Source organism: Bidens hawaiensis, unplaced genomic scaffold (assembly GCF_021521415.1).
Source record: "Bidens hawaiensis isolate Kalapana, Puna unplaced genomic scaffold, B.hawaiensis_p1.1 tig00002153_1, whole genome shotgun sequence".
NCBI lineage: Eukaryota > Viridiplantae > Streptophyta > Magnoliopsida > Asterales > Asteraceae > Bidens > Bidens hawaiensis.
Genome location: NW_027491115.1, coordinates 1,718,914 through 1,744,032, shown reverse-complemented (window position 1 = coordinate 1,744,032; position 25,119 = coordinate 1,718,914). Strand labels below are relative to the sequence as shown.

General features: G+C 37.1%; 1 protein-coding gene across 1 annotated transcript in view; it reads right to left on the bottom strand.

Annotated features, from left to right (window-relative positions):
- LOC143608392 (uncharacterized) overlaps positions 1-15,272 on the bottom strand; it is an 88,543-nt gene extending 73,271 nt beyond the window's left edge. Inside the window, exons 1-6 of the mRNA XM_077083443.1 lie at positions 15,006-15,272; positions 8,612-9,472; positions 8,115-8,221; positions 5,309-5,537; positions 4,886-5,104; positions 4,707-4,798 (exon numbers count right to left, since the gene is read on the bottom strand). Of these exons, the coding sequence (XP_076939558.1) occupies positions 4,707-4,798; positions 4,886-5,104; positions 5,309-5,537; positions 8,115-8,221; positions 8,612-9,472; positions 15,006-15,272 (1,775 nt within the window). The remainder of the gene's footprint in view (positions 1-4,706; positions 4,799-4,885; positions 5,105-5,308; positions 5,538-8,114; positions 8,222-8,611; positions 9,473-15,005) is intronic.
- Positions 15,273-25,119: the final 9,847 nt, after the last annotated feature.

Sequence of the window (25,119 nt, the reverse complement as noted above, 5' to 3'; positions counted from 1 at the left end):
GTTAGTCGTACTTGTCTTAGGACGCACGTAGGACGAATACAAACATGAATTCTTACAAATCACTCACCGACGCCGAGGTGAGTTTCACAGCCCCTTTTCTCTTTTACTGTTTTACAAACTAGGAGGAGAAACATACTAAACTTATTAGATATCTTTGCATTTGCATGAACTTATTTAATTACGTTTCATAAACTCATTTTGTAACTTTGCATAAACATATTTTATAACTTTACATAAACTTATTTCGTAACATTGGATAAACGTATTTGACAACTTTGCATAAACATATTTAATACGATAATTAGTGAGCAAGACATAGAATCTTTATATGAGCATGAGTTACACGGGGCCCTTAAGATCTTCAGATCAATACATTCTATAATCATTAACTATGGGTTTAGCCGAGGAATATGTGGGTAGTACTATCAGGATTGATCCCCCGCTCATGGCTAGTCGCTCTAACCAACATGTTAATGGGAACATATATTATATAATTCACCCCGTGATGGCACGGTTATCGGTCATACATATGGATTTGGGTTTGATTATAGGCTCATTGTCATATATTAATTTGTATTCTTAGCTAGTCTACAAAGGATTATCGATCTTGTTTAGGTTATTGTATATATCATGTTTCATCGCATACACTCACTTGTATATAAAAGGGCTTTTAAGTTCGTAAACGTAAACTTTTTGGACAATGTTTTAATCGGGAAAACGCACTCATAACAAACAAAGTTTTCAACTTTATAAATAAGATTCAATGTACGTTTTAGTCACGAAGACATAAATAACTTTTGAAATACGGTTTATTTACTTGAACATAAACAAGTTTTAAAGCACGTTTTGTCATGAAACATAAGCTGCTGATAAGTGTTTTAATCATGAAAACATGTATTTGCCATTTTATATATTGTAAACGTTTGAAACTCAATATCTTCCAAACAACGGATTTAATCATGCATTTAAAACCTGTGAACTCACCAACATTATGTTGACTTTTAAGTATGTTTTTCAGGTTATTAAAATCAGGAAGAAATTTGTGGGCATATACAAGCATCGTATTGCATATAGGATCGCCACGTTAATCAATAGCTGTGATTATCCATGAACATCGCGCGCCTGCGTTTCCGCCTTGGCGGGGTGTGACAGTTTTTATTTCCGTCTTGTTATTGTCTAAGATAATAATAAAGGAATAACTAAATTTGGAAAGTTAAACACGTGATGAAACAAACCGAACCGACCTCATCGAATCCTAACAGAACCAAGTAATAAACCATAGAGGTAGGTTAAAAGCATTTTTTTTGACATGTATATACATATAGATAAAATGAACTTGGTTTTGAAATGAGATCCGACATGTTAATGGAACCATATCCATCTTGGAGTCGGATTAAACAAGGAAACCCTGCTCCATTCGAGCCGATTGAATATGGGTACCTGACTCTAGTCGATTCCATTGTAAGAATAGGGGGTCGGCTCGATTGAAGATTAGAGTAATGAAGGTGAGACTCGACTCGAAGTGCGTCGAGTGAGTTATGAAACTCGGTTCAACAGAACCAATCGACTCGAATTAGAGAGCCAAACAACTCAGACAAAAAAAAAAAAAAAAAACTCGACTGGAACTGAAATGAAGAAACTCGAGCCGATGAGTCGACCCGAGTGGATCCAAGGAGTCGAGCAAAATAAACTCGAGCCAAACATGTGAAACTCAAGTGAAACTGTAAACTCGAGCGAAAGCCCAACTCGACTTCTTTGACTCGATTGGAAGAGTAAAGCGACTCGACCCGTGGACTCGAGTGGAATAGGGGTGACTCGGATTGAGTGTAGATGCAAAACTCGACTCGATTTGAGTCGAGTATGGGGAAGGCAACTGAAGCCTGGTTAAGTTAAACTCAAGATCCAAGTAAGAAGCTTAAGTATGACCCGAATCCAAGCTCCTCCTTACCTTCTTTCAGTTCCGTCGTCGGACTGCCGGAATTGGGAAGGTGGCGGCGGCAGTTGGTGATGTAAGGAAGAAGGGTGATGGGAACCCATTTATAAATGAATAAGGGTTGAGGGGCATTTTAGTAATATGTAATAATAATAATAATAATAATAAAAGATAATAATAATAATAACCAATAATAAAAATAAAGGAATAGGATAAAAATAAACGAGACCCGAACCTGAGACCCGACTCATTTAAGAACCCGTTAAAACTATAAACTTGTATGAAAGCGTAAATATATATAAACTTGTAACAACGTTCGTTAAGAAACAGTTGGAGTTCGTTAAAGACTCGTTTGACTGGTTCATAATCTAAGAACAGCTTCTTAGTAACAATAATAAGTATGGATTAAGAAAAGAATAAAATAAAGTTAATTAATATAATCTGTTTGACGCGATTATATGATCGGTTCCGTTAACTTAAAAGTTAACTCTGTTAACTTAGGAAAGGAAAGGAGTTTAAAAATAGAAAATTAATACATGTACGTTATTTAATAAACAGTTAGTCCAGCTCAACTGAAGAAAGGAATCACGATTAACTCCGAGTGTAACAGGATCTAGGTGAGTTCTAGCCCCTTTTTATGTGTTATGTTTTCGGGGTTGTGTGCATACTACGATGTGTTAGATTAATACACTTACCTTAAATGGTAAAGTGTATATAGATATATGCTTGCGTATGAATGTGATATGGATTGGTTAACTAGTATGCACGTAGTTGTTATATTAGTTATGATTAAAGGAAGTAGAAAGGAAATGTAACGAAGTAGAATTGTATGGTATGTTAGAGGGCACCGGGCCCTAATAATAACCAAGGTATGTAGGGACTGGACCCTTATAATATCCAAGGTATGTAGGACGCCGGGTCTTATAAATTTTGAGGTATGTAGGGACTGGACCCTTATAATATCCAAGGTATGAAGGGACCGGACCCTTATAATATCTGAGGTATGTAGTCATTAAGAAGTATGAACGTATATATGTATGTGAATGATGGATGAATAGGTAAGTATTAATACGCATCTTCGGATGCGTATTAGTAAGTAAGTGAATGTTATGTGTGTTAATTAACTAGAACTCACTCAGCGTAGCTGACTTTTAGTATGCACGTAGGCAAGTAGAATGAGACAAGTTGCTTGATGAGGACGGACACGTGGCAACAATGAAAAAGACTCTCGTGTCATTTATGTTTTACGTTTAAGACTCATGATATTTCTGTTTAAGACAAAGTATTTATGTTATATATGAATTATTGACTTTTATTTCCGCAAAATGTTTTAATTAACTTTGATTTTCCAAATGATGTGAATGAGTAAATCCAACCAGCGTGAAAGTAGGGCACCCGGGTCGGGGGCCTTACAGGTTGGTATCAGAGCATAAGTTCGAGAGAATAAGCATCCTTCATGCTTAGACTCGAACAGAGAATGGGACGAACCGAAGAAAGAAAGAAGATGCCAGTCAGAGAATGCCATGTGTCACTCAAGCAAGCTTAATACGTGAATTTCCTTACGTGTAACGCAGGGATAAGTAAGGAAATTTATATGAATTATTAGTGATAAAATTGCTTGATTATATTTGAACATTTGATGCTCTAACTCCTCTAAGTAGAACCGAGCACAAGTAGACTCACGAAAGGAAGTGTATAGGACACAGAAAGTAACGTGAGCAGCTACTCCCGGCTGGCCACTGTTATTACCTGCAGCCTTACTATCCTTATACTAAATAGTTCCTCACGTGACGATGTTTGTGTTTTTCCTTTAGAAATCCGACGGCTGGTACTAAAACTATTGGACAAGGAGGACGCAAGGGACGCCGTGGTAGGCCACGTGTCAACCGAGTACCCTCTAAAGAACCGACTACTAAGCCCAGTGTAGAAAGAAGCATGACTGTGAGAGAAGAAGAGTATGAAAAAGGATGCGATCTTGAAGTAGATGACAATAAGGATCTCTATTTGTTACAGCTTGTAACTCAAAGTGCGAAATCCATTGAGATTGAACACATCCAAGTAAACATTAAGCACATTTTCATATATATCAAGAAAAGATTACACATTGCACACTTTCTCTCTCTACTTTCTCTCTCTGATAATGTCCAAAAGTCTAAGTAGAAACGCATAAGTCCCCTATTTATAGGAAACATGAACAAGCTCATCAAGTCCGTATATGATATACGACGTTTATCATATACGCCAAATATGATATGCATTGACTTGAAGACTTATGCGTTGACTAACAAACACAAATTATACATTTGACATTTTTAGCCCTATACAATCATATCTAACACATTTAAGACCCTAGCAATAGACATTATGTCCTAACAGACTCCCCCTTGGATGTTGCTAGGTTTTCGATCTTCAATCTTTCTTCTTAAAAGTCTGTTCTCTATACTCACTCCTCATATTTTCCCATGAACGTTTAGATGAGGGGTTCTAACTAGTTGAAATCGATATTCCAACACCTTTGAATTGAAATCTTTTCAGTGCAGCAATCCTTATCTTCTCCTTTATCTCCTCCTCTCTTTCTTTCTCCTCTTTTGCTTCCTCTCCACCAAACTCAAACCATTTGCTCTTCCAGACTTCTCCAGAGTGAATCTTATACTTATAACAAATTTTAATCACCTTTTGGTATTGCATAGCAGACGCATGATGTTTATCTCGTGACACTTGAATCTTGCACTTATACAGTGTCTCTATATCCTTCTCAGAACAGTTCACTTACCACATCGGGTCCATCACATCTATCACATCCCACACTCCATCTTTGTTTAACACTATCTGAGCTTCACCACGGTTCTCATCATAGTACCACCACTGAAAATAAACATGAAAGTCTTGTTCAATCGGGTACATTGGAATCACTTTCCGAGTTTCTGGTTGTTTGTACCTCCAAGTATTTACATGAAGATATGGAGTTTGAGGAGTCCAGCTTCGAAATCTGCACTTAGCTTGACGTTTAATAAACTCCCAGATATCTTTCACCATTCCATGTTTAGGACAGTTCAACAATTCTTTATCAACAATATCCACCACGTCCAACCATGGTAAAGACTTTAACTCACATAGGCTATCAAAGTATTGCACGCCGTATGTTCTTCTGACAGCAATTTTCCTTATCTTCTATAGATAAGCAATACTAACAACCTTTCCCAATTTTACTTCTTTTTCTTTCTTCTTATAATACTTGACAGGATTCAAGTATATACGTTTAGGCTCGATTTTCTTCCTTTCAAACCATTCCTCCTGCTCTTGACTGTTTACCTCAGCTTCTTCAGTTGTTTTAGCAGGTATAGGGTTACCTTGATCATCAAATTATTGACTAACCATTTCAATTTCTTCATCAAATTCTTCATCGAACTTTGGAAACACTTGATTTGTAACATTCACATATGTTACCGGCTCCTTGTCCAATTCTTTCTCAACAATGTGTTCATTTACTAACACATTCTCTTCAACTAATCCCATATCCTTCTCAAAATCAAACTCGAACTCTTCTTCAGTAATATTTAGCATACGAGCTAAATCTGCACGGGTAACTTCGATCTCACCTGATCTGAAATGGTGTGTAAATAACCAGTACAGATATATCAGATCAAAGTATCACCAAGATTTTGATTGCAAATAGAAACCAATATTAGAGAGAACTCAGACAAACTCAAGCGCATATGTGACTTATACGCCGTGTAACTCTTTTATATATACCTAGACATATGCGGCGCATAAGTGTGAGACTTATACGGCGCATAACTTATGCGGCGTATAAGTCTCATACTTATACGTTGCATAAGTATGCTTGAACAAACTTTGAATTCACACCCATATAATGTCACAAGTACAATTTAATGGCCTTGTACATTAAAAGAATAACTTAAATAAGCTCATTTCAAACAAAATTCTATTTTACCAAGTCCAAATTAATGACCTTGGATAAAACAGATAATCATTTGATCCTTTGATTTTTGTTTGGTAAAAGCAAGATTTTTTGATTCATGAAAAACACCTAGAGAGATAGTTCACCCGCCCATCAAGAGTCTAAAACTAAATCAGAAAAGACAAATCTTTTTGGTTTTTCAAATAGAAACAAGAACACAGTGAAAACACAAAACTAAAATCACATATTTTTGTGAGTTTGAGTAGGGAATAATATTGACCAAATTGCTCATCCATCACAGTTTTATTTTCAGCATTTATTATGACTGGTGTTAAGTCAGTCATTGGTATTGTTGTCCACTTAAACCTTCTAAAAAATTTGTTAGAAATTTCAGTGATACAATTAATAGGTTCAATTAGGCACAAGATGTCAGAAAAATATTAGCTCTAATCTTGATTCAGGCTTAATTTGATTTTCACATAATCACCCCAACTTGACTTAAACCTTACACCAGAGGATAAAATACTTTTCAAGCAAATCAGCAACTAATCCCCACTACAAGATATACCCCCGTTATCAAGCAATACCCTAAGGTCCTGTTCCATGGATGAGTATGCACGATTTAATCTGTCGGCTTGCAAATATTGTGTTCCTTATGGTCCGTTTCTTAATGGTAATAAGACGCAAGCAAGGGGACAACATGTGTCTAACAGCGGATTTTGATCAAGTCGTAATGATTTATACATAAGTACTATTGTGATCAAGTTTAATGACTTATGAAGCAGCTTAATCTGCGAGTTTGCTTTTTAAAGCTTGTTTAAATATTCATCGAAATGAATACCCAGATTATAAACTGCATAAAGACCCGATGAATCCAGGAAGCTTAAAGCATCCCATCAATATAGGCTTTAAGGCCATAAGACCATACATCGTTGAAGCGTTAACCACTTACTGATAGCTATGTTTTAACAAAATTTTAAACTATCATTCTGATTAAAAGGCTTGAGTATGACTAGCTATTACATTTCTGCCCTCATTATCAAGACTTTTGTTAGAAACTAGTACCTCATCAATTTGAGTTTATATCACTTACTTTTCCTTGTTTGTTTTAAAGGCCTACCAATGCACAAATACAATTAAGCACATAGCCTTTTATGCCTACTTTTTACTGGATTTGGGACCAGATGATCAATGTACTATCATCTTCCCTTTTTGCTTCTAAAAACTCATTTTCTGAGGAGCAACATTTTTTAATGTTTTTGACTTTTTCAAAATTTTCAATGTTTTTTGGTTTTTCTAGAAATTTCTACCCCTAAAATCAAAAACTATATGAAAAACTATTTACAAAAGAAAATTTGACTCTGATGTTCAGGATCACTATGTATCCAACACACCTGTAATCTCGGTAACCCCCTTATCAACACCGCCTGAAACTTTTAACCCATTTAGTTTTAATAAGTATTAAAATCTTGACTTATCAAAAGATTTGGTAATAAGATCTGCTTTTTGTTCATCGGTGTGAATTTTGTCTACAGTAATCAACTTCTTTTCATAGCAATCATGAATGAAGTGATACCATATCTCTATATGTTTAGTTTTAGAGTGATTTACCGGATTCTTAGTAACCGATATAGCTGCAGTGTTATCTACAAAGATAGGGGTAGTAAGAAAATTCAAACCGTAGTCCCGCATCTGTTGTTGTATCCAAAGAACTTGAGAGCAGCAACTGGAAGCAGCTACATACTCAGCTTCATAGGTAGAAAAACTGTGGTTTATTTCTTGAATTGCCAGGTGACAAGTAGTTTGCCAAAGAACTGACACCCTGCCGTTGTAGATTTGGCATTCAGCTTACAGGTTCCATAATCTGAGTCAGAATAAGCCCTTAACACAAACTCATCATCTTTTGGATACCAAAGACCGACCTCTGGACATCCCTTGAGATACCGTAGTATTCTTTTGACGATCATGAGATGTGAAACCTTCGGATTTGACTGATATCGGGCACACAAACACGTAGCATACATGATGTCTGGCCGAGAAGTAGTCAAATACATCAATGAGCCTATCATGGATCGGTATAAGGTTTGATCAACCTTCTCCCCGTTGGGATCAGGACCGATACCATGATTCAATGGTAAGGGAGTACTGATAGCCGATGCATCAGCCATGTTGAACTTTGTTAAAACGTCATTAACATATTTTGTCTGATGGATAAAGATACCATTTGGCAATTGTTCAACTTAAAGTCCAAGAAAGAACTTCATTTCTCCCATCGCACTCATTTCAAATTTCTGCTTCATGACTTCTTCAAATTGCTTGCATAGAGCATCATTCGTCGATCCAAAGATTATGTCGTTGACGTAAATCTGCACGATCAGTACATGTCCATCAACAGATTTGGTGAAAAGTGTACAATCAACGGTTCCTCTGATAAACCCGTTGTCCAAAAGATGCTGGGACAACGTCTCATACCAAGCTCTTGGGGCTTGAAGGAGACTATAAAAGGCTTTATCAAGTAATCACACTTTGTCTTTGTGGATCAGATCGACAAACCCCGGTGGTTGTCCCACGTAGACTTCTTCACTAATCTTACCATTAAGAAATGCTGATTTCACATCCAACTGATAAACCTTAGAGCCTTTCCAAGAAGCAAATGCTAGAAAGATCCGAATAGCCTCTAGCCTTGCCACTGATGCATAAACTTCATTGTAATCGATACCTTCCATCTAGTTAAATCCCAAAACAACTAATCTTGCCTTGTTTCTTACAATAATACCATTTTCATCGCTTTTGCACTTAAACACCCACTTGGTATTGATATGCTTTTTATCTTTAGGTAAGTCTACCAATTTCCAGACCCCGAGCTTCTCAAACTGCATAAGCTCTTCCTGCATTGCATTCACCCAGCTTTCTTCTGTTAGGGCCTCTTTGTATGTCTTTGGTTCTACCCGAGAAATAAAACAATTTAATGAAAATTGATTTTGTAAAGGAGAAATATGAGTATAGAAACACTGAAGATTCTGATCAATTTGTCGTCTTGTTTGTACTCCAACATTCAGATCTCCTATAATATTCTCCTCGGGATGATAAGATATAGTTCTCGGGACCACCTCTAAAGGTACTGACACTTCGGATTGAAGATTTGTAACATTTTCTTTAGTATGAGAAATGGATGGAGAAATTGCTTCGATTATCTCCTCATGTGTGTCACCATTGTCATCAAAAATTGAAAAAGTTTCTGGAACATTATCGGATTGAACATTTTCAGGAACTTTTTGAGAAACAGCCACAGGTTCTGCAGGCACAGGTTCTTGATTTTTCGACAATTGTTGATTGCAAATCATCATCAAAGTTTCTTCGGATGAATCTTCCACCAGGAGTTGAATACTTTCCCATACACTCTCATAATCGAATAGCCTTGAATCTCTTAGTTTTTGTATGGTAGGAGCGTATCGTTGACAGTCAACGTTTTGAACTTGTACGATCTTGTGGAGGCTAGGAATGTAAACACGTCTGAGTGGACTAGCATACCCCACAAAGAATCCTTCCATGGATTTAGTACCAAATTTCCCAGTTGGTTCAAGAACAATACATATTGACCCAAACGGTTCAAGCCACTTCAGATTGGGTTTCCGACGATTCAGAAGCTCAAAAAATGTCTTACCAAATCTTTTTACTGTAAGCACTCGATTAAGCGTATAACAAGCTGCCGCTACTGCTTTAGACCAAAAGTTAACTGGTAATTTTGAATATGAAAGCATAGTTCGAGCCGTTTCAATCAAAGTCCGATTCTTTCGTTCAGCAACCCCATTTTGTTGTGGAGTATAAGGAGCGCTGAATTCATGAAGAATTCCCCGTTCCTTACAGTACTCTAACATTTTGTTGTTCTTGAATTTCGTCCCATTATCACTTCTGATACGACGGATTAGCAAAGAACTAAACACAGTAAATGAAAAGCAGTATATATTTTTGTGAGTTGAGCAGGGAATCATATTGACAAAAATGTCACTAAGTAACACTTCAATTTCAATAGTTATTATACACGTAACCCAACGATGATTGCAGATATAATTGTCCTTTTAAACTTTTCACAGACTTGTCGGAAACTTTACGATATGCTTTAATTTGGTTCAATTAGGCACAAAACATTTTCCAAATTTTGATTAACTGTGACTCATGCAAAAATAATAAAAAGAAAATAAAGCAGAAGGTTAAAATTTTCCCTTAAGGTCGGTATGACTACACGCAAATAAGGTTCCATTTTAACAAAATAAAAAGATAAAAATAAGCTGAAATTGCATAAAATCTTAACTCTAAATTCGGATAATACTGTATTATCGCGCGGAAAAAGTCCAAGATTTTATACGAAACACCAAGTAAAATAAAGCAGAATACCCAAATATTAATCCTCAGGTCGGATAATCTTATCGCGCAGGAGAGGATCCAATATTTAAATAAAAATAAAGAAAAAAATAAAGTTGAATTTCTTTGCAAAATAAAATAAAAACAAAGCAGAATTTTCTTCAAATATGAAAGCATGCACACACAGTAATCATTTTGACTTTTGACTTCTCTTTAAATCAGATATAGTATCAATATTTCAAGATGTACTTCCACTAGGTTCGGCATTCATTATCTTTATATCTTATCAGTTCCTATATAGTCTGTCAAGCCTATCTTTGCATATCATATTGCTAGCCTTACGGTAATTTTTAATCTAGTTTATCCATGTACTAGATCAATCCCGTCAATGTACTATCATTTTCCCTTTTTGCTTCAAAACTCAATTTTGAGGAGCATTTTTCAATGTTTTTGGATTTTTCAATATTTGAATGTTTTTGGAGTTTATAAAATTTTTCTGTACAAACGAAAACACAAAACAGTAAAAATTGAAATAACATAAAAAAATGATCTAACCAAGCTTTTGAATTTCTATGAAAGATTTTAAACCGTTTTTACCAAGCAAGTATTGAAAACGTGTTTTGTCAAAAGCTTTGGTATAAAGGTCAGCCTTTTGAAAATCCGTATGAATTTTATCAATTGATATTAATTTCTTTTCATAGCAATCACGTATAAAGTGATAACGGATTTCAATATGTTTTGTTTTTGAATGTTGAACCGGATTTTTGGTGATAGAGATTGCAGCAGAATTATCAATAAAAATAGGAGTAGTAAGAAACTTCAAACCATAATCCCGTAAATGTTGTTGGATCCAGAGAACCTGTGAACAGCAACTCGAGGCCGCCACATACTCCGCTTCGGCTGTTGAAGTTGAGACCGTTGTCTGCTTCTTACACTGCCAGGAAACAAGCCGGTTTCCTAAGAATTGACATCCCGCCGTTATCGATTTGAAATTGATCTTGCACCCTCCATAGTCCGAATCAGTAAAGGCGGTGAGATCGAACTTATCGTCTTTGGAGTAACATAACCCGATGTCTGGAGTTCCCCTTAGATAATGTAAGATACGCCTTACTGCCGCCAGGTGAGTCACTCGGGGACTCGATTTATACCTAGCGCACAAACAGACAGCAAACATAATGTCCGGTCGAGAAGCAGTCAAATACATGAGTGATCCAATCATGGCTCGATATAGGGTCGGATCTACGGTATCCTCCAATTCATCCGGTGATAAATTGGGACCCACGGGAAGAGGAGTAGAGGGAATTTTGCCATCGGATATCCTGAATCGTCTCAAGACATTGTTCACATATTTTGTCTGATGGATAAAGATCCCGGCATCAGACTGGTGAACTTGCAAACCCAGAAAGAAACTCATTTCTCCTATCGAACTTATCTCGAATTTGGTCTGCATCTTTTTCTCGAATTCTTTGCATAAATTATCGTTTGTCGAACCAAAAATAATATCGTCCACGTAAATTTGGACGAGGAGCAGATCATCACCCATATTCTTGTAAAATAACGTACAATCCATAGTTCCCCTCTTGAATCCACTTTCAATCAGATGGTCAGCCAATGTACTATACCAGGCTCTCGGGGCCTGATGCAAACCATACAGAGCTTTGTTTAACCGATAAACACGCTCAGGAAAGTCTAGATCCTCGAAGCCAGGAGGCTGTTTCACGTACACTTCTTCATGAATTGCTCCATTCAAGAATGCCGATTTCACATCCATTTGATAAATTTTGAAGTTTTTGTAGGCTGCATAGGCAAGAAAGATTCGTATAGCCTACAGTCGTGCCACCGGAGCATACACTTCTGTATAATCGATGCCTTCCTGTTGATTGTAACAAAGAACGACCAATCGTGCCTTTTCGCACGATGACCCCATGGTCATCCTTCTTGCACTTAAACACCCATTTTGTAGGAATAGCCTTTTTAACGTGATCAGGTTTGTTGATTAAGTCCCATACACCCAGTCTAACAAACTGTTGCAGCTCCTCCTGCATAGCTTCAACCCATGATGGTTCCGTGAGTGCCATTGCGACACTTGTCGGTTCTATCTGTGATAGAAAGCAGGTGTATTGTGCGATACTAAGGATACCCGAAGAGTGCAAATCCGCATAAGCACAAACAATCGAATCCTCAGTAGGAGATACATTATGATCAGATTGATCATCACATATGTTAGCCAATTGGTGCCTTGTGCGAACCCCGACGTTCACATCACCAATTATCTGATCCTGTGGATGTTGCGAATGAATTCGTAAAGTAGGATTCGCAGGAACAGATACATTATCACCCAAATTGGTGATATTCTCCTCCGCAGTGTCTAAAGAGACAGATGATGAATCATCACTGATTAGAATAGGCTCGGTAGTCTCTTGAGCTTCATCTACCATTACAGATGATGAATCAAAAAACTCAGCATCATCGGAAAATTCAGAAACATCGTTTGACGTTTCAGATACATTAGGAGAGTCACTTGCATCAACCGAAGAAAACCTTGGACTTGGAAGACATTGGTCCTCCAAATACGATCTAACGGAATCTTCAGGTATGCCATTAACTGTTGATGTAAATGAATTAAATAATCGATCGTAGTCGAACATCCAATCGGGACCTGTACCAGTTGGTGGAGTCGTATAACTTTGACAATCAAAGTGATACCATTCCTCCACACAACCAGAAGAAAGACTGAAAATCCGCTTCTTTGGAGAGTTATAACCCAAGAAATAACCCTCAAAAGCTTTCTCATCGAACTTTCCAACGTCTTTCTTCAACACAGTACATGGACACCCAAATGGTTCCAAATACTTTAAGTTCGACTTACAATTATGTAGAAGCTCGTAACTAGTCTTCTTGAGCTTCTTTATTGTTAGTACGCGATTCAATGTGTAGCAAGCGGTATTCACAGCTTCGTTCCAGAATTGAACAGGTAGCTTTGAATCAGCCAGCATTGTACGTGCAGCTTCAATCAGCGTACGGTTCTTTCGTTCAGACACCCCATTCTGTTGAGGAACATAAGGTGCACTGAATTCCCGATGAATTCCTTTCTGAATACAGAAGAAATCCAATACATTATTCCTGACCTCAGTTCCATTGTCACTACGAATTCGTCTCACTTTCAGTTTGTAAAGTGATTCGATCTTTGTAATAAGATTCAGAATTAGCACATGAGTTTGATCTTTTGATCCCATAAATAATACCCACGAGTAACGAGAGAAATCATCCGTTACAACCAAACAATAAAAATCTCCAGCGATGCTAGCACGGTTCACTGGACCAAAGAGATCCATATGAAGTCGTTCTAGAGGAGTAACGATATCGTTTAGTGATTTGGTCAGGTGAGATTTCTTCTTTTGTTTCCCCTTCTTGCATGCGACGCAATGATCATTAAATTTGAAGTTCTTGAGGGACACTCCATTCACTAAATCATTAGTCATTAAAAAGTTCATTTTTCTTAAGTGAATGTGTCCCATGCGTCTATGCCAAAGAATAGAATCTTTCTCTGTTGCTTTAGACACGAAGCAAGTAGATGAGGGCGAAACTTTGACATCGTAACTCATGTCAAGTACATAAATATCATTTGATCGAGGTGATCGGATGACAACCATGTCTTCTGGAATTTTGTATCCCGGTTGAAGAATAACACATTCCTTGTCGGTGAATATGGTGGTGAACTTCTTATCGCAATAATTAACTTTTTCAAACGTTATTCTACCGTTTGAAACTTCCCCTTCTTTTGTAATCATTCCTCCTTGATTACCATCAAACGCTACATAACCCCCTTGAATATCTTTAATGTTGTTCAGAAGGTCTAGATTGCCGGTTATATGCCGAGAACATCCGCTATCCAATATCCATTTTTGACTTGATATGGACCTAGATGTACCCTGCACAAACAAGAAAAATGATTAGTCCAAAAAGACAGCCCAAGCCTCAGTCTTGGGCTCTCCCTTTGAAACTTTTGGAGAACTTAATAATTTAACACACGTATTTGGTACTTGAGAATAAGTGGTAGTTTTCTTCTTAAGATAACCATCACGGATTCTTTCCGAATCTGTGTTTAAACAGATGGGTTGAGCACGATCAACACATGTGTTTAATACTTTAAGAGCATCAACACATGTTGGAATCATCAACTTGATTTACCTTTGTGTTTGAAAAATATTTAGTCTTGCAAGTTGAATAATCTTTGATATTGTTGATCTTTTCCTTGCATCGTCGTGAAACATGACCCGGTTCACCACACTTGAAACACAGTCGAGAGTCTAAACTTTGTTGTGATGATGTACCGGTCGGTAGTAATATCAAAGTTTTAAGATCAACAGATTTAGGTATTCCACAAGTGGCCTTCTTCGATGACTCATGTTTTAAACCGTTCTTCGTTTTGTAAAATTCAAGATTTGTCAAATTTGATGAATTTTCCAAACCTGACGATTCTATGAATTTTATAGGTTTGAAAACATTTGTTTTTTGTTTTTGAACATTACTAGTTTTTGATTTAAAGAATTTCTTCTCAAGTTCAGTCATTTCAGTAGTTTCATCTTGAAATACACTTTCAATCAATTCTGGTTTAAGAAGATTCAATGGAACTTCTTTGTCTGAAAACACTTTTGAGAGACATTTTAATTTAAATACTTTTCCAGTTGAAGTTTTCAGTGGAGGATTAATGAATTGCATTAATTCCTCATCAGACACTGAAGGCTTGTCTGTGGAAGTTACATTAACATGTTTCTTTAGAATTACTTTAGGAATATCCATAGAAACACGTGAATTGTTTGAAGAAACACTTGAGGATTTTGCACCATAAACAGCTTTTTCAAAATCTTCTGGTTCACACAGAATGGGATTGTCAGTTGGAATGTCCTTATTTTTAACAATCACATCTGTTTCAGTCAGCTCCTCAATTGAACCATCCATTTCATTTTTGGTAAACACCTTTTTGCTTTCAATATTAACTGGTTCACGAGTCGGTTCAAATGACTCAACATTTTCAGGTTTATCAGTAGACATATTTAAAGAATTTTCTGCCTTAGGAATGCTACTGTAATCCTGATTAAATGGAAGAGGAATTTCGACGTATCCCAAACCTGCTTTTACGTTCTTTTTATGTGAATGATTAACCTCGATTATTTCATTCAACAGAAAAGAAGAATCTCTGAATTTACTAAGTTTATGATTTAATTCCATTTTTTCTTGTTCGAGATTGGAAATGCAAGTTCGGAGACGAAGAATCTCCTTTAAATGTTGATACACTTCAATAATTTTACAATGAACCTGTTGGGTTGGATTTCTTGATAAGGAATATTGGAATCTTCCCAACCTCCTCAGAAACGGCTAAGTATGGAATACGAGCAAGCCTAAACGATCGAGCATGGTTTTTACTACTTCGAGCAAGGTTCTGAATCTTAAATGGTTGATTCTTCTAAGTGTTGAAGGCTTCGAGCAAGCTACACTTCAACGAGCAAGGGTATTCTTCTATCAAGCATGGATTGCCAATCGAGCAAACAGCTTGATCATACAAGTTCCAGCCAAGTGTTACGAGCACAGGATGATCGAGCACATGGGGACGAGCATGGATGCAATAAGAGGATGTCACGTGAATCAAAGCAAAGACTTCGAGCACAGTTCAGTTACCGAGCAAGATTTACATCCGAGCATGATAAAGATTGCTGAATAAGAAAAGCTGAAGACATCAAGAAGAATGAGCTTGCTCGATGGACTTATTCGAGCAAAGTTTGAACAAGTCAAGAGGAATGAAGCTTACTTGAAGAGAATATGTATTCTCCGAAAGAGAATATATTCTAAGTAAAGTATGCTCGAGGACACTCTCCGAGCACACCTTGTATAGGAAGCTTGCTCGAGCAAGGTTTATACCTTGCTCGAGGTCTGAAACACTTGTATTAGATTTATCTTTCATTATGTAATGTCTAGGACGTATACATGGAATGTTAGGGTCTATATATAGACATCCTAGAGTACTAATAGGGCACGGTTTTTTTGATGGGTTTTAGGGTTTTTGACACGCATACTGACAATCTTTGCAGACGAATATCAAAAGCCGCCGTCACACAAAACCCTAGACATTCCATTCACTGTATCATTGACATAGTCTTTACCGATTATCATTTATTGTTTTGTGTTTGATAATCCTCCACAAGCTTTCATTCTCAATCATTGAATATCCTGATTCCGCTGGGATACTCAATCGGTCTTTGAGTAATTAAGTCGGTGTGTTCTTTTCAAACCTTTGCTAAGGTTGCACCCGATAGACGGTCCTGACAAGTGGTATCAGAGCTTGAGTAAGCTCACTGAAGACCACGGGACTGAAGGTTTGTGAGGAAAAGTGAAGATTAACTGTGCATTGCTATTGATAACATCGGATCTGATAAAATGGAAGATCAAGAATTTTCAACCAACAAGATTCCAAGATTACTTGGACAAGAGAACTTCATAAAGTGGAAGGTGTTGTTTGAGGCTGCTGTGAACTACAACGATCCAGAACTTTGGATGGCTATTACTGAAGGGAATTACACTCTTTCAGCCGCTCCAAATAACAGTGCTGCGGTAGATCTAAGAATGAAAAAGAGGGATGACAAAGCACTGTCCATGCTGAAGTTGGGACTTTCATGGGAGATTCTGACCACTGTAAATCATCATAAGAATGCTAAGGATATGTATGATGCAGTGATTGAAATGTTTGAAGATAATACTGAGTTAAGAGACATAAAGAAAGATCGACTGAAGCAGCAAATGGACAGGTTCAAGTTTAAGGAAGGAGAAAGTCTAAAGTCAGTGTTACAAAGGTTCATGACCATTGTAAATGAAATAAGGACCACTGATTTTTGCAGATTTCTGACTTTGAGCTTAACAAGAAGCTTTTATCATCTCTATCTGGGGAATGGTATACTGCAAGCAAGTTCATAAAGGAAAAGGCAAGTTTTCCTGCCTTCAAACTAGAGATGTGATTGCCTTCTTCAAGGCTGCTGAACATGAAATGATAGAGAATCACATGATTCGAGAGCACAAGCCAAGCTTCCAAATGAACAATGCACTTGTGGCACCCATGGGCAACCTCTCTGTCAAGAATCAACAGCCTATTGTTGAGGAACCATCAGATGCACACTCCTCATGTAACAATCAGTCAAGATTCAATGTGCAACTGATTGAAGATGACCACCCATCTACTGGAAATGGGCAATCAAATTTTGCTAATCACAACCAGACTCAAGGAACAAACTATCAGGCCTTGTTCTCAATGTTCACTGAGTCTTATCATGCTTTTGTGGCCAAGAATATGATAAATACAAGCATCGTGCAAGAAGACTTAGAACAAATTGATGCTGATGATTTAGAAGATATGGACATCAAATGGCAAACGACCATGTTGGCAGTAAGAAGTAAAAGGTTGTATAACAGAACTGGCAGAAGTAGTTTCAATGGACCAAATGAAAGAATTGGATTTGACAAATCCAAGGCAATTTGTTATAACTGTCAACAACCTGGACACTTTGCAAGAGAGTGCAACATGCCAAGATAGTTCGGAAATCAACTCAATCAAAGTCAGTTCTATTAGAATAAGAATCAGAACTTTCAGCAGCAAAGGACTCAAATGCCCAATCAAATTTCCTATCAAAATCAGCAACAAACATTTCAACCTCAGAGAACTAATCAAATGCAGGTTCATACAAATCAAAGCAGACCATCTCAAAATGGTGTGAACCAGCAAAGAGATCAAGGGAATGTGGCCGTTGGAAGGGTGGCTCAGGATGGAGAATTTGACTGGAGTAATCATGCTGCTGAGATGGAAAGAGCAAATGTTGCATTCATGGCCAAAATTAATGAGAAGGCTGAATCTTCAAACGCTCAGGTATATTCTGATACTTCTATTTCTGATCTTCTTGCTAAAATTGAAGAATTAAATCAGGAGGTTGGAAAATGAAAAACTGAATGTGGTAGGAAGGATGTCTTTCTAAATGTGTATGCTGAAAGTGAGGCTACATATGAAAGTCAAATCAAAGGTTTGGAGGATGATTGCATGGTAGCATATCAAGCTCAATCCAGAATGAGAATTGAGATAGAAGGACGGAAGAAGATGTTTGCTGAAGAGAAACTATGCTGAATTGTTGATTGAAATTGAGTTTTTAAAAAACCTAGTCTCTACTGGAAACATTGTTGGGCATGTTGAAAAGATGACTGAAGAAGAGATGTACAAGAAGGTTCCACCCCCGTTCTGTGATAGTTACCCATTGAAAATTGATAAAGAGAGCAGAAATGAGTATCTCAAACAGTTCAAAAATGTGTTTGAGGATAAGCCAGAATTTATCAAGCAATATGATGATGTGATGGTAGATCAGAATGGAGAATTTGTAATGAAAAAGGCTGACAAGCAAGAAACTGTGGTGGATGAACAGCATCAAGGAGAAAAAAAGAAGTGGAGTGAATACTCCAGTGAAGACAGCAATTGTAGCTGTGGAAGCTCTCAGCCATTAAAGAGGAAGAAAAAGAAAGGAGCAAAGAAGAAGAAAGGTGACAAAATTCCTCTTCTGCCACCTATGACATCAAAGGTGAGAAACCATCATGAGAAAATGAGAAGAGATCATGTTCCATTTGATATATGTGCTAGATCACCACCAGCCATCAAGAAGAGAACAGTAACACAAAGCAAATTCTCTTATGATCAAAACCGTCCACCTATCTACCCAGTTTTCTCTAATCATGAATTATTTGATGTGGGTGATGTGGACTATGCTCCAAAAAGATGTTCAAAAGAACAAGAGGAAAGTTCTTCACAATTGCCATCTAAGCTGAAGAAGATTGTTTTTGTTAAAGAAAAATGTCCCAACCAATTGATCTCAGCAAGCCAATAAAGATGGATTTTTCCAACACTTTGTACTCAAAAACATCTTTAGGGTTTGATTTCCCTAAACAAAGTGACAAGATCAAGGACAAGAAACTTCTTGAGGATTTGGGAAACTTTGCTAAAGTGTTCTGCACAAAATGTGATGCATATGGGCATCACACTTACTCTTTCTGGATTCTTGAGGATAGTTTTGAAATTCCAGATGTGGTTAGTGGCTATGATATGAAAAGCTACAAAGAAATGTATGAGAGATACTTGAAGGGAATAAAAAATCCATCTGAAGAGAAGAACTATCAGTCAGTGTTGGAACAAATACTCAAAGCAAATTTGAAGCTTAAAGAAGATGATAGAATCCTGAAAACAACAGACAAGAACAGAAGATCTCCAAATGAAGAAAAGGCTAAGAAGAGATCAAGTGTTCTTAATGGTGATGAGAAGTTTCTGTTAAAACAAGGATTTGAACCAAGAGGATTTCAGTGGAAAGTAAAGAAGGAAGTAGAAGGAGGGAAGGATAAGGTGATGGAGGAAGTTGATGGAAGCTTTACAGTGTCTGCAGTGCACATTGGTTCAGAATTAGACACTGATGATGAGTGTGAAGTTGTGTATGAAGATCCACCACCAGTTCAAATTCCAACTTCTGATACATCCTCCACTTTCTCTGAATTACAAATTGATGGAGTTTGTAACTCAGAATCAAACTGATTTCTTTTGTGTGTGTGCAGGATCAGTCCAAGAGCAAAAATGATTTATGGTATATGGATAGTGGATGTTCAAGGCACATGACATGTGACAAGTCTGCATTAATAGATTATGTGAGGAAGTATGAGGGACCAGTTGCATTTGGGAGTGATGAAAATGGAGGAAAAATTGTTGGCAAGGGAACACTCACGAATGGCAAAGTATCCTTTGAGAACGTTCTACATGTTGAAGGACTACAGTACAATCTGCTGAGCATTTCTCAAGTTTGTGACAAAGGATATAAGGTTGCCTTTAATGATGAACATTGCCTGATTTTTTGAAGCCAGAGTTTGTGATACCAACAGAAATGATTATGATGATGGCTCCAAGAAATGGCTATCCCTATGAACTGAGAATGAATACTGCAACTTCAAGAGGTGGTTCATGCTTTGTATCAAAGGCAACTGAGAATGAATCTGTTTTATGGCATAGGAAGATGTGTCATGTAAATTTGAAGAACATGAACAAGCTAGTGAAAGGTGAACATGTTGTTGGTCTTCCCACAAGAGAGTTCAAGCTGGAAGACAATTGCACATCTTGCCTTAAAGGAAAACAACACAAATTCTCACACAAGAGCAAACTGCTGAACACAATTGATGAGGTTTTTGAACTACTTCACATGGACTTGTTTGGTCCAGTGAGTGTTCCAAGTGTTGGAAAGAAGAGATACTGCCTAGTAATAACTGATGATTTTTCAAGGTTTACATGGGTCTTTTTCATGGGAAGCAAGGATGAGACTCCAGAGTTACTCAAGGCTTATGTTTTGAAGATAGAAAATCAACTTGAGAAGAGAGCGAAAGTGATTAGAAGTGATAATGGGTTAGAATTCAAGAATGAGACTATGAATGAATTCTGCACTTCTAAGGGTATTTTCCAGCAGTATAGTGCTCATAGAACCCCTGAACAAAATGGTGTTGCAGAAAGGAGAAATAGAACTTTAATTGAAGCTGCAAGGACCATGATTGCTGATGCCAACCTGCCTGTTACTTTCTGGGCAGAAGCAATAAACACTGCATGTTATGTGCAGAACAGGGTTCTACTCAACAAGGCTCAAAACAAGACACCATATGAAATTCTCTACAAGAGAAAACCTTATGTGAAGTTCTTGAAGCCTTTTGGATGCAAATGCTCACTCTTGAACACAAAGGATTACTTGAATAAATTCCAGTCAAAATCACTGGAATGTTTCTTTGTGGGCTACTCATCTCACTCAAAAGCTTATAGAGTCTATGTGAAAGAGCACATGGTGGTGATTGAATCGTCTGATATTATCTTTAATGAAAACCAGTTCAACAATACTGATGGTCCTAAATGGTTATTTGATCTTGAGAAAATGATCAAATCATTTAAAATCTACATTGAAGACATGGATTATAGTATGTACAGAACCAGCTTTGAAGAAAAAGAAAAAGCAAAACAAGTTGATCTGGACAAACTATGGACCTCAGTTGCGTCTGAAACAGATGTATTTACCTTTGGAGGTACTATCCAAGGAGAAGATAATCTAGAGAGAGTTGGACAAGAGGCTGAAGTTGAAATCTCAAATGAAGGTCCAAGTGTTATTGAAAGTGAACCCATCCAAAGTCAACAACCTTCTCAAACTGAAGAAATGTGTCAGTTACAATCCCTGTTTGACTCATTGAAGCTAGGAGGAAATGAGGCATCTACATCAGAACTCAATCTTGTTCAAAACTCTACTTAAAATCAAGACAGATCTGAAGATGAATCTGCTGAGATGAATATGTCAAATCTAGAAGCAGAAGTGTTTGTATCACCAGTTGTTCAACCTACCTCTGTTGAAAGAAATCACCCTGCAGAGAACATAATTGGAGACCTACATGAAAGAGTTACCAGAAGTGCATCTGAAAAAGCAAATATCTGCCTGTATGCCTGTTTTCTATCCCAAATTGAACCAAAGAATATCAATCAAGCTTTAAAGGACAACAGCTGGGTGGAAGCTATGCAGGAGGAATTAGCTCAGTTCAGAGACTTACATGTGTGGGACTTGGTGGATAAGCCCAGAGGAAGGTATGCAATTGGTACAAAATGGGTCTTCAGAAACAAGAAGGATGAAAGGGGGATAGTGATCAAGAACAAAGCTAGATTGGTAGCTCTAGGGTGCCTACAAGAAGAAGGAGTAGACTTTGAAGAGGTATTTGCTCCTGTTGCAAGACTAGAGGCTATCAGGATTTTTCTAGCATATGCAGCATCAATGAACATTAAAGTCTATCAGCTTGATGTAAAGTCTGCATTTCTGAATGGAAAGATAGATGAAGAAGTGTATGTCACTCAAACTCCCGGATTTGAAGATCCAATTCATCCAAACAAAGTCTACAAGCTCAGCAAGGCATTGTATGGATTACATGAGGCACCAAGAGCCTGGTATGATGAGCTGTCTAACCATCTGTTAGAACATGGTTTCTTTAGAGGAGCCATAGACAAGACTTTGTTTTACAAAAGGAGAGGAAAGGATCTGTTGCTGCTGCAAGTATATGTGGATGATATCAATTTTGGGTCAACAAATGAACAAATGTGCAAAGAATTTGAGCAAGTGATGAAGTCCAAATACCAAATGAGTTCAATGAGAGAAATGAATTTCTTCCTTGGATTGCAAGTGCAACAGAAGCCAGATGGAATTTTTATTAATCAATCAAAATATGTTCAAGAGATTCTCATCAAGTTCAAGTGTCAAGACTTCAAGACAGTGTCAACACCAATGGACACACATGAGAAAATGGTACCTGATGAAAAGGGGGAGCCAGTTGATCAGCATGAATATAGGGCCAAGACAGGATCATTGATGTATCTTACAGCATCTAGGCCAGATATTATGTTTGCTATGTGTGTTTGTGCAAGGTTTCAAGCTAATCCAAAGGTGTCACATACCAGACCTGGGAATTTGGTATCCAAAGAACTCTTCTTTTGATTTGATGGCTTACACTGACAGTGATTATGATGGATGCAACATGAGTCGAAAATCAACCTCAGGAGGATGTCAGTTTCTTAGAAACAGATTGGTGTCATGGCAATGAAAGAAGCAAACCACAGTGTCAATCTTTACTGCTGAAGCGGAGTACATTGCTGCATCTGCCTGCTGTGCACAGGTTCTGTGGATTCAAAACCAACTGCTGGATTATGGTATGAATTTCTTACTTACACCTATTTTAATTGATAATACGGCTGCTATGTTCATTGTTAAGAATCCAGTTCAACATTCTAAAACTAAGCACATTGAAATTAGACATCATTTCATTAGGGATTGTCAGGAAAAAGGGCTTATAGAAATGAAGAGGGTAGATACATCTGATAATTTGGCTGATTTGTTCACCAAACCTTTAGATAAGACCAGATTTCATTTTCTGTTAAAATGTCTAGGAATGATTAATGCTGATGAAGTATGATTTAGGATGTGTGCTTAAGTGAGGTGCTTACTGATGATCCATGTTTCTCACTGTGAATGTTTGCATAATTGATAATTGTGCTAATCTGAATTTTCTGTTTGCTTTCATAATGTGTGTGACTGTTCTGGGTGTCATAATCATGTTTGTGAATGTGTGAATTTCGAATTTCTGTTAAATCTGATATTTACAGCGGTTAGTACTTTGATTTGTGCTTGCATGATAAATTTTTATGATTCAAAGTACTTCGAGCATGAATCTGTGCTCGATGTTGTGCTTATTGCTCTTAGAGCACAAGCATAGGCTTCTCAAAGACAATTCTAACTCTTTCGAGCACAGATGTCAATTGCTAAGTTGCTCGAGCACAAACTTTCTTTGGAAAACTTTTCTAAGTATTCCGAGTATGGTTCTGTACTTATGGTGTCTGTTGTTCTTCGAGCACAAACAAACCATACTTCGAGCACAAATGATATGTTTTGATGTTCGAGCATGGACATGTACTATGGAAGACTTGTATTCCTAGCACAAGTTTCTTGCTCGAGCACAGTGTATAACTCTGTCGAGCACAAACTCTGTAATGATACATCTTAAGGTTGCTACAGACTTCCGAGTATGCTCGATGGATTTCTAAGCATGCTTCACTGTATTGTGTGCTTTGCTGATTGAAATGTGTGATGTGAGTATTATGTGTGTGACACTTATGAAGTGTCTGCTTGTCAAATGTGACTACAAGACTATACTATTTTCAGAATCTAACCTTAAAAATGACCTTTCAAATATATGATTTTGAAAATGTAACATTTTTATGATAAGCAACATTGTTTTGGTGATCAAACAAAGAGAGATGATAATATTATCCAAGTTCATATTCAGAAATGAATATTGTTATTTAGGGGGAGATTGAATCCAACTAATATGGGAAATGATAGCATATTGTCTAATCTCATAACTCATGGATTATAGGCTTAAAAGATTTCTGTTCAGTAATCTGACATTTTGTGTAGTTTTTTCCCATGAGTGCAGTGATTTATGTGATACAAATACGATAATCATGCTAAGTTTGATGTGGTGATTCATTTGACAACTAAAGTATGTCTTCTTACACATTCTCCGAATGATAGGCAGAAAGGCAATTATCCAATCATACACGAGCCTGTTGATGCTTTGGTCTACCAAAAACAGTTTATTAAATTATGAGCAGCAACTAAATATATCTCTTTATATAAAAAAAATATATGCTTCAAACTATTTTATGCTAAACAAATATATCATGACCTAAAGGGGCACTAAACGAACTACAAGAGTGGGGCATCCAAATAAGTCCTAAACACTCTGAATGAAAGGCATGTAAGTCCGAATGGCTTGTAAGTCCAACTTTCAACCTTATGGTCTGATAACTAAGTAACTTATTATTCAATAAACTGCTCGAAAAATTAAAATTTTTTGACCAACGCATCAGGGGGTCGAAGTCAATTCAGGGTGATTTGGAGAAAGCTAAATAAGCTTTGAGAAGAGATAAGGAGCAACTAAAGTCTAAAATGTGACCATTCTAACTCAAGAAACTAATTGAACCTTAAATATATCACAAACGTCATGAGAATCATGCTAAGAATTTACACATACTGTCAGCCTGACTGAAATCATAATAAGGCTGAAAATGAAGTGGTGTAACAGTTATTGGACAATCTGATCCCATGTTGAGATCTTTCCAATGAAACGACATAAACTTTTAAACTGGATTTTGATCTCTTGTTCACCTCAAACCCAAGCTTGAGCAAACGGAATGATTTCATTAACTTGTAATCGTAATTATTGCAAAGTTTGAGTGTGATTTTTTGTCTTAACTTCTAGGCAAATGATT